We start from the raw sequence: 10,611 nt of genomic DNA, 5'->3' as shown, positions 1-10,611 counted from the left end.
GAGGAATCAAACTTCTTATCCACACAATGAAATTGTGGGAAAGAGTGATAGAGAGGAGATCAGACAAGAAACTGTAATTAGAGAGAACCAATTCGGTTTCATGCCAGAAAAGGTCAACCATTGAGGCTATTCATGTTTTGAGGAGACTGATGGAAAAATACAGGGAACGAAAGAAGGATTTGCATATGGCGTTCATCGACTTGGAGAAAGCATATGATAGCATACCACGACGTATCATCTGGGATGGCCGAAAGCCTAGAGGTATTTTATCTATGTACATTAAGGCTATACGGGATATGTATGACAGAGTTTTGACTAACATTCAAACACCGGTGGGGATAATAGAGCCTTTCCCGGTTAAATTAGGACTACATCAGGGATCGACACTAAGTCCTTTCATTTTTGCGATCATAATGAAAGAGATTTCCAAATCCATCTGGAAGACAGTACCGTGGTCCATATTTTTTGCTGACGATAGCTTGTTGGTAGCGGAAACTAAAGAGGAAGTTAGTAATAAATTGGATGAGTGGAGGGAAGCTTTAGAAGGTAAATGGTTGCCTATTAGCCGTACAAGACTGAATATTTGCGTTGTGACTTTAGTGGGACATCGCCGATTCATGAGCCAGAGATGTCCATTGGTGAAGAAGTGGTTACTAGTACAACGAAGTATAGGTATTTGGGATCAATCATTCAGAGGGATGGGGAGATTGACGGAGATGTCAATCATCGAATACATGCGGGTTGGCTAAAGTGGCAAGCAGCAACTACGATGCTATGTGATAAGAAGTTTCCCAATAAGGTAAAAGGTAAATTTTACAAGGTGACAATCAGAACTTCTTTGTTATACGGGACAAAATGTTGGCCCGTGAAGAATATTTTTGAACATAAGATGGAAGTCACAGAAATGCGTATGCTGAGGTGGATGTGCGGGCACACATTGATGGATCGAATTAGGAACCAAGAGTTTAGAGATAAACTAGGGTTGCCCCTATTTCTGCAAAAATGCGCGAAAATAAATTGAGGTGGTTTGGGCATGTGCAAAGAAAGACTTTCGACGGCCTTATGAGGAGGATAGAAAGCATCATAGTAAAGGGTAAGAGGATCAAGGAAGACCTAGGAGAACTTGGGATTAGCAAATAAAAAGTTGATTTGCACGAATTAAACCTCTCTGAGGACCTGACCAAAGATAGGGGTAGGTGGAGGCGCCTTATCCATGTTTTAAACTACTGATTCTCTCTTCGCTTACTTGTCGGTGTTCTTGTTCTCTGGCTTTTACTCGTTGTTATTATTATTATTATTATTATTATTATTATTATTATTATTATTATTATTATTATTATTTTCATTTTCATTTTTACGTGCTTTTTTACTTTATATTATTTTATCCATATGCATTCTATTTATATTTATCTTATGTCTAAGGGTCACACTTGTGTGTGATAAGATGCAGACTAGCGGAGTTAGCTTCAACCACACTCGGTCCCATCATTTGCAGAAACTTATCTTATTCTTTCTCGAGTCAGGGGACTCTTTGGCCGCGCACTCCTTTATGGGTATAAGTTGCCACCGTCCTTCCTTCCCCAATCCCTGACCATAGTTTATTATGGGTCGGATACACTGGGTATGGTGATGATGATATCTTAATGAAAATTTTCACTGAATTCTGTGTAACAATACGATTGGCTTTATTTTCTTTGCTCAATTTCCTTGTTTAATTGTCTTGCTCATTTCTTTTATTATTTGATGTAGTATTTTAAATTTATATTATTGTATGTTCATGTTTAGTTTAAGTTTCCATGCTTAGTTTGTTATTGGGTGATTATTGATTGAGCTTGTTTAATTAGTGTTAATCCTACTTAGTGGTTGTTTAATTAACCATGCTTAATGGTATCATGTAATTAGTTTCATGCTCTTTATTGCTATATTTTATTATTAGTGAGTTTGTCCCTAGGTTAGGAGCTTAATGGGCCATTAACTATTTTGATTATGGAATGGTTAGAGCTTGTTAATGTGATTATTGTTTATTAGTCACCCTTGGATGATAGTTAAAGACTTTATGACTTGGAGCTTTATATCTTAGGCCAAAAAGGAAGGGCTAACCCAAGAAAGTGAGCCTATATCTCTCTTGGCAACCATCCTTAGTCAATCTTGCATAATAATGCTTGTGTGAAAGATCATTGTCCATACTACCATTTGTTAGGAGAACCCCAAAAACTATGTAGGAACTTCAAAATGAATCCAAAAAATAAGTTTATAGCCATCATGTCAGTATTTATGAATGTTAATCAAATTTATGCTTGATTGTGATGTTGAGTTTATACTTATGACAAGAGCTTAATAAGGAGGAAAAAGCTTTGGCAATAATATACTAATGTAACCTTCCACTAAGCTAGTCATCAACCTTATTTACATGTTAGCTTGTTGATTTGTTATTTCTAAAGCCTTGGATTTATAATTTTTTAATTTTTACAATCAACCAGCCTAAACCAAATAAAAATATGTTTAATTTATAACCTACTCATGAGTAATTAAAATATTATAAACTTGATTGCATAGTTAGGACATAAGAGCCAACCATCAACAATAAATTTATTTATTTCAACACAAGGACCCACATGAATCCACTTTTTATTTTGTGTTTTTCTTAATAATATATCTTTAATATAAGAATCTCCACGTGTGTCTAGTTGCACGTAAAAAAAATTGTGCAAACAATGAAAATAAAAAATAACTTTGGGACGAAGAGAGTAAATCTGATATTAGGGTCTTCAAATCCAAATTCACAGTAGAGATGGACTTGACTTGGACTGAACTAGCCCAAATCTAACTTTCACCCTAGACCTTACACACGTTTTAACCCATGATTAATTTTAGATCTATTTTAAATATTTTATGCATTTTAGACCTATATTTGATCTTAAATATATTAAAATAATAAAATTTAAAAAATTAGATTAAGATTCATTAAATACGTTAAGAACACATTTAACACTCTAAATTCATCAATCCAGACGAGATTAAATTTGCATTCAAAATTTTTTGATTATACAAGTTTGCATGACACCCCACAAAATATATATGTTTGGTCGACCCGATCCAACCCATGCTAAGGAGTTCGGATTGAAGAGTAAAATAAACACAAATTCTCATATGAAACAGTTTTATGATGAGACTATTTTTATTGGATTGTCTTAATATATATTTATTGTCTTATAGTAATTATTTATAGTGTTAAATGACTACATATAATTTCTAAATAATCACTTTTTATAATTTTAAAGTAATTATTTATAATTTTAAAATAATTATTTACAACAAATAGACTAATTAATATAATTATATGCATCCGTCTAATAATAGGATCCGATGCAACCAAATAAACACAAACTTTATTGTTCACATCTTAAAAAAAATCTAAAATAAAAAAAATAAAATAATATTTAAAATCTTGCAGTTTACATTAGATTCACTGCCAAAAAATTCCAAGTCAAGTCGTCAACCCTTTCACTATCTCCTACCCTCTGCCACAGCGTTTCTCTCTCTCTCTCTCTCCTCTCCGCCCACAAAAATGTCTCTCAATTCTCTCTCCTCCTTCATACCCTCTTTGACTTCTCCCACTCTCTCTCCTCCTCTTCTCAATTAACTCTCCAAATTCTATTGCTCTTCAATGGCGGATTCCAATCTTTAATTCCATCATTATTGACTATGATGATGGCCATGGATTCTCGAACTGGTTTTTCCGATTCCAACGACCTTAGCAATGGAAGCAGTATCTGCTGTATACCTACAACAACTACCACAACTTCCCCTGATCACTCTCTTGCAGACTCCGCTGCTCTTAATCGTCTCTCCGAACACCTTGAAAGTCTATTTCAACCTACTTTTTCCGATTCTGATTCTTTCGCCGATGCTAAAATCATCATCTCCGGCGATTATCGCGAAGTTTTTGTTCACCGGTGTATTCTTTCGTCTAGAAGCTCCTTTTTTAGAGCTGAGTTTGCTTCGAAAAGAGATAGAGAAAAGGAGAAAGATAAGGAAAGAGAGAAATTGATGAAGCTTGAGCTTAAGGATATGGCAGGTGATTTCGAGGTTGGATTTGATTCGTTAGTGGCGGTTTTACGGTATTTATATAGTGGTAAAGTCAGACCGAATCCTAAAGAAATTTGTACGTGTGTTGATGATGATTGTTCTCATATAGCTTGCCGCCCTACGGTTGATTTTCTTGTTGAGGTTTTGTATTTGTCTCACAAGTTCAAAATCGACGAACTGGTTGGTCTCTATCAGGTATTCTTAATTTATTACTCCTTAGTACAAGTACTATTTATATAAGTTTGATGTTACTATTGAATCGTTTATAGTTACTCATATTAGTTTTTCTTGAAGTGATTAGTTCATTTAGTAATTTATTTTGTTTGTATGTGCGAATCATGATAACGAAGGACTTGTTGTAGCTTATTCTGAAAGTGAATTTTGTTTGTTTGTTTGATATGGCAGTGCTAAGAGCTTCAACATGTGTAATTTTGTATGATCACTAAGTGAGTAATATTGATTTGGTTATTACTTCTGGACCTCTGTCATCTTGAATTTGCTATAGTGCTTTCTGAAACCTGTCTCATTAATTTGCTTAGTGTAGAGACTAGAGAGGGAATAATTGAAGTGGTGGAATTGTACGCTTAGTATATTGGCGTTTTCACTATTGATGTGAGTAGTAATTAATTTACAAATCAATATATACATGAACAATCGCCAAGAATTTTGACATTTTCACTTCTATTTTTCCTGTTGTCGATCCTAGTACAATAGAACAACGATCGATCCTACTCATTAAAGCCCCCTTCATGGCCTTCAAGATAATGGACTATCATTTTTTTGCTTCCTTTAAGATTGATTTAGTTTTATCTTTTTCTTTAGGGTTTCTTGCAAGCTATTTACCTCCTTTTATCTCCTAATTATCTTCTAACTGGTGTTGTTAGTTCTCTTTCCTGAAAAGATGACACTTTTGTGAAAGAGCTACTAATGTGTTAGGCAGGAGTTAGGATGTTAGGCCACATCAATGATTGAGGTTAGATATTAGGCCTTGTGTTTATTAGTTCATTCCTTTGTTTCTGAAGGTTGTTTCTTTGATTAAGAACTCACTAGTCAGATTCACAAATATGTATCACAAATTTATGAAAGGGATTAGGATATTGGAAGAATGAATCAAAAAACTTCTTTGTTCTTGAGGCTCACTTGATTTTTTGAGGCACGAGTACATATATATCTACCTTGTGGATTATGATGAATAATACCCTCGACAATTGACTTTTCCGGTATGAAACATCTTTGTCTTGCACGATAGATCATACCAACTAAAATATCAATTAGTTTGAGTTAATTTGATGGATTGAGATTTAAATTTAGTTATTCTTGAACAGGCCGATTTTAACCCAATTTGGTATTATTTTTTTTGCGCTTTTTAATTTGATGGATACTTGAGATTTAGATTTAGTTATTCTACGTTGCAACTTGTAAGAGATTTATACTTGAGCTTTGAAAAGAAGTTGGCGGGTGGTGGAGAGAGAAAATGGATAGAGATTTAGAATAAAAATAAATGGGAAGAACATAGTGCAAAAATGCGGTTATCGTAACGTCTAAATATATGCCCAACGCACAAGATATCCTTTGATACTACTGAAAATGTGGTTTTTACATGTGGGAAATGTTGGTTTGCTTTTTTTGAAAATCTTTACAATGCGGTTGATGTGATGCAATGCGATGCGGCCTTATTTTTACACTATGGGAAAATTTTTCATGAAGAAATAAGAGCTTGGAGAGAGATGACTTGCACATTATACTTTGGATTATGTCAATTATAAAGGATAATGATGAAGCTAATGAAGAAGACACTAGTGATGAAAGACGATGAAGATACATATACAAAGAGGTTCTTTTCAAAAAAATTAGAAAAAAATAAATTTAACAATCAATGCAATTTTAACGGTCATATCAAGTTTTATGCAAGAAGCTCTTTTTGTAGGTAGTTTTGTAAAATTTTCTTATATCTTATATTTTTTTTATTTAATAGTTTGTTTTCAATATATAATGAACAATATCTTGATCAAACACAAACTACCATATATTAAGGATGCATAAACATAACAAGTGTATCAGACCTGCATCATTCATATATTATCAAGCATACATACAATCTCATAATCACTCGCTCAAATTTGATTCCAAACGCGGTCTCGCATCTATCCACCTGCTCATTGCCAAATATGTAAACTCTATATGCAAAATTATAAGCAAGTGCTACACTGGGCAGATAAACAATCACAATCTGCTGCAACCACGAAAATTGCTATTAACCATATTATGTTGGTTGTGTAATAACAATCCCAATTGTAATAATAATACCTGAGTTTTTGAACCAACTCAGTCACCCAAGCCAAAACAGCAAAAACTACTCCAATTGAGCCGAATAAACCATATACAATCACTTTGAGTATAACCTATATCTACCTAATTAGATTGGACTTGGTGCAATAAGAATCTACTTTTCTTCTCCAAACACCTCAACCACCCATACTCAGTTGTGTTTTGAAGCCAAAACATGCATGCCACCTCCAAGAAAGTCACGTTTGCATATAAAATTTATAGATACGACAAAAATTTTTAACAATTGATTTTTAAAGTTGTAGATGTCAAAAGTATTATGCAACAAGAACCACAATTATTGTCAAGAAACGAAAACCGCAATAATTTGACCTTTGATATTCTTTTTGTAAATCTTCTCAATTCAACAGTATAAAACCAAAAATTTAAAGACTAAAGGTTGAAGATTTAGCCACTAAATTGCCATACAAGTTGTAGGATCGACATACTCAACACTTCAATGATGCACACGAAAGCCTACAAGTGCTATGCACGTGTATTTTTGTTGCATGTTAGTGCACGGTTATGGATGAAAAATTGTTCTTCAGATTTGGAGAAACCAAAACTTGTGCCTATCCTAATGGCGACAAGATAATAGTGCAAAAATTTGTTTTCTTTTGCGATTGATGTGGTTTCGGGTAATACATAAAAGTTTTGATAAATGACTTTTTAAAGCCGGAGCCAATTTTAAAAAGCTAATATTAGTGTAGCTTTGTTGGCTTTCGACTTTTTGGTCCACATTTTGTGCTACATCAACAACTAACTTTTATTAAACATCTTCTAATTGGCGGCTTAAAAGTTGGCTTGAAAACTGGGTTTCTGACATTGCTTCTAGTTATAAATTTAACACCAGTTAACTTGGCTCGTCTTTTACCTGATTAAATTTTGTGCTTGCAGAGACATATAATGGATATTCTTGATAAGGTCTCAGCCGATGACATTCTAGTAGTGCTATCTGTCGCTGAAATGTGTGGAAATGCATGCGAAAGCTTGCAAGGAAGGTGTATAGACATAATTGTGAAGCTTAATTTAGATGTTACCACCCTTGATAAATCTTTGCCACAACATATTGTGAAATACATAATTGACACGCGCAAGGTGCTTGGTTTGACTGAGCCTGCATATGTTGAGTTTCCTGATAAGCATGTGAAGAGAATACACAGAGCTTTGGAATCTGATGATGTTGAGTTAGTTAGAATGCTTTTGAAAGAGGGCCATACTAGTCTAGATGGTGCATGTGCCCTTCACTATGCTGTGGCATATTGTGATGCCAAGACTACAACGGAGCTTCTTGATCTTGCACTGGCAGATGTTAATCTCAGAAATCTAAGAGGCTACACCGTGCTACACGTTGCAGCCATGAGAAAAGAGCCTAAAATCATTGTATCCTTGCTAACCAAGGGTGCTCATCCATCTGATATGACACCAGATGGAAAAAAAGCTGTGCAGATAGCAAAGAGACTAACAAAGCATGTGGACTTCTATGAGCCTACAGAACAAGGAAAGGCTTCGCCGAAGGATCGGTTGTGCATTGAAATATTGGAACAAGCTGAAAGAAGAGAACCATTGTTAGGAGAAGGCGCAGTTTCTCTTGCAAAGGCAGGGGATGATTTACGTATGAAGCTTTTATATCTTGAGAATAGAGGTATTGTAATGCTTACATTCACTGATAATTTCCCTCGGTAATATTACCTAATCTAATTTTATCAATTTCTAGGTTGTTTTTGGGTAGTAAATTGGAACTTTATCTATATTCAATCAGGATAATGCAAGCCTGTGAATATTCATTATTAAATTAAACCAATAAATTCATCGTTATCTCAAAAGAAACCTTGGTGTATACCTGTTTGGAAGGGTTTCTCGAAGATTTCTCTCTTCTACCCTTTTAATATTTTCAAACAGCTACTGCACTATTTAACCTCATCCAATTTGTTTTCTTAGGCCTGCTGGAATTTCATATGTATTCATAGTCTAAAGAGTTTCAAATGCTGATTTACTAATTATTTACCGATTCGTTTCATTTCGTTTCGTTGAACACACCATCTCTTGGTCCCCCTCCAACAATTTCACTCGCATGAATTAGATGTAACAATCAGTTAATAGCAATGATAATGATGGTCTTCTCTTGTGTTGCTCAGTTGCCGAAGTTTATGAACGCTTATGAGTAATGACAATATATGGTTTTTAGCCAAACCTAAAGCTACTTCTGGAAAGAGCACTTGTTTGGAAAAGGTGTAATTTAAACCTTCTTAGAGGGCCAAATATATAACTCATGGTTTTTAAAAGTTTATCGGGTTCATTTTAATATCTTTTGACCTTTTTTGGGATTTTGCTATCAGTGGCTCAGGCTGAGCAATCAAACTTTTTCAAATGGTTTCCTTTCTAGTAATGAACAAAATCTGTTATTGTCCAAAGTTTGTATTATTCTTGTTCTGGATATCACTTAGGTTGTAAGGTCTATTCCCCTTTGGGATATTTATTTCAATTATTTCATTCCTTTTGATTATCAATTTTTTTGTATTGCTTCTCCCTGAGGTTTTTTTTTATAACTCGTTGGTTTTTATTGCAGTTTCTATGGTTGGGTTGAATGTTTTCTGTTGGCATGCCTTTTAATAGCAATTTTATTACAGTATCTAATACTTGGAATTCATTTTCTTTCTTTATCAGTTGCACTTGCACGACTGCTCTTCCCAATGGAAGCGAAAGTTGCTATGGATATTGCTCAAGTGGATGGTACCTCTGAATTTACATTGTCAAAAAATATTGCTGATGCACGAAGAAATGCTGTGGACTTGAATGAGGCACCCTTCATATTGAAAGAAGAGCATTTGCAAAGGATGAAAGCACTTTCTAGAACTGGTGAGCAAAGCATCAGATTCTCTCTTTTTTCAGAGTTATAAATTGATTAAGGTTTACTCCTCCATTTCAAGAGTTTATCCAATACGGCTTAACAAAAATACAACAATGTCGAAGCCCTAATCCCAAAAGATTTGGCTCAATTACATGGATCAATAAATCACTCTTAGTGGTCGTTTACATGACTTCTTCTCCATCCATTTTGATTATATAAATTTAGATTTGTCATATGGATAAACTTCTTTAAGGGACAAGGGTAAAAAAGCAAGAAAAATCAAGTCGATGGAAACCTAGAAAACAAAATATGATCATTTGAAGCTAAGCTAGGGTCATGATGTTGTCTAAATATATTGATCATAAGTAGAAAATATTTTTATAACACTAGTCAAAGCAAAAATTTTATATCACAAAAGCAGAGCATAATGTAAGCATAACAATGTTATCCATCTTGATGCAAACGAGAAACGTTAATTTAGTTTTTCAAATTCGTGTTTCCGTATAGTTTCAGTATGAACGGTTCAAAACGCGGTACATGGCATAGTTTTGTGTTTCGTGCATCAATGAGGTTGTTGGTACCCTCATACAAATTAATCAGTCCCTTGTTTCAGATTTAGACATGTATTTACCACTGTGTATTAACTGTTGGAATATGACAACGCTTTTTGCAGTTGAGCTTGGCAAGCGTTTCTTTCCCCGGTGTTCTGATGTCCTTAATAAGATCATGGACGCTGACGATTTATCACAGCTTGCATATTTAGGGAATGATACACGAGAGGAACGACAAAGGAAAAGAAAACGATACCTAGAATTGAGAGATGCTCTAAGCCAGGCTTTTTCTGAGGACAAAGAAGAGTTCGACCGTTCCACACTATCTTCTTCATCATCAACAGCTTTGGGAAAACCTTATGGTAAGACCCCATTTAAGAGGTTGTGACTCGACAGCTCAATCACACGAATCCATGTGTAATGTGTATAATCTATACATGTATTATAGTTATTTTCTTCATTTCTTATTGGTTACTGTTTTAATATTTTTGGTCTGTACAATAATTTTGGCTGATTGATCAATTTAGCTATTATGTGAGGCGTAGAAATATTGTACACATCTTTATGAAGTTCACAGTTCATCAGATTCAGGCTGTTCAGCTATCAGATTAGGTTGCAAGAAAATTGTTCGTACATCATCAGAGCAAAAGAGGGAATAAAGATGTGATGAAATCTGAAGTTTAGATCAGTTTCAAAGTGAAAGCTGGAACAAAACAAGAGCTATAAAGAAGTTCTTATTGAATTGAATTGAATTGAATTGCGTCATTGATACAACATGAGTATATATACTAAATA

General features: G+C 34.4%; 1 protein-coding gene across 1 annotated transcript; it reads left to right on the top strand.

The window, feature by feature from the left end:
* Positions 1-3,453: 3,453 nt before the first annotated feature.
* Positions 3,454-10,394, top strand: LOC130815005 (BTB/POZ domain and ankyrin repeat-containing protein NPR1-like). The gene is made up of 4 exons (XM_057681327.1): positions 3,454-4,284; positions 7,312-8,059; positions 9,082-9,273; positions 9,939-10,394. The coding sequence occupies exons 1-4, from the start codon at positions 3,706-3,708 to the stop codon at positions 10,202-10,204; spliced, it is 1,785 nt and encodes a 594-aa protein (XP_057537310.1). The 5' UTR covers positions 3,454-3,705; the 3' UTR covers positions 10,205-10,394.
* The last annotated feature ends 217 nt before the right edge of the window (positions 10,395-10,611 follow it).

Source organism: Amaranthus tricolor, chromosome 6 (assembly GCF_026212465.1).
Source record: "Amaranthus tricolor cultivar Red isolate AtriRed21 chromosome 6, ASM2621246v1, whole genome shotgun sequence".
In the NCBI taxonomy this organism is placed as follows: domain Eukaryota; kingdom Viridiplantae; phylum Streptophyta; class Magnoliopsida; order Caryophyllales; family Amaranthaceae; genus Amaranthus; species Amaranthus tricolor.
The sequence above is the reverse complement of the archived record's forward strand: the minus strand, read 5'-3'. Positions and strand labels throughout refer to the sequence as shown.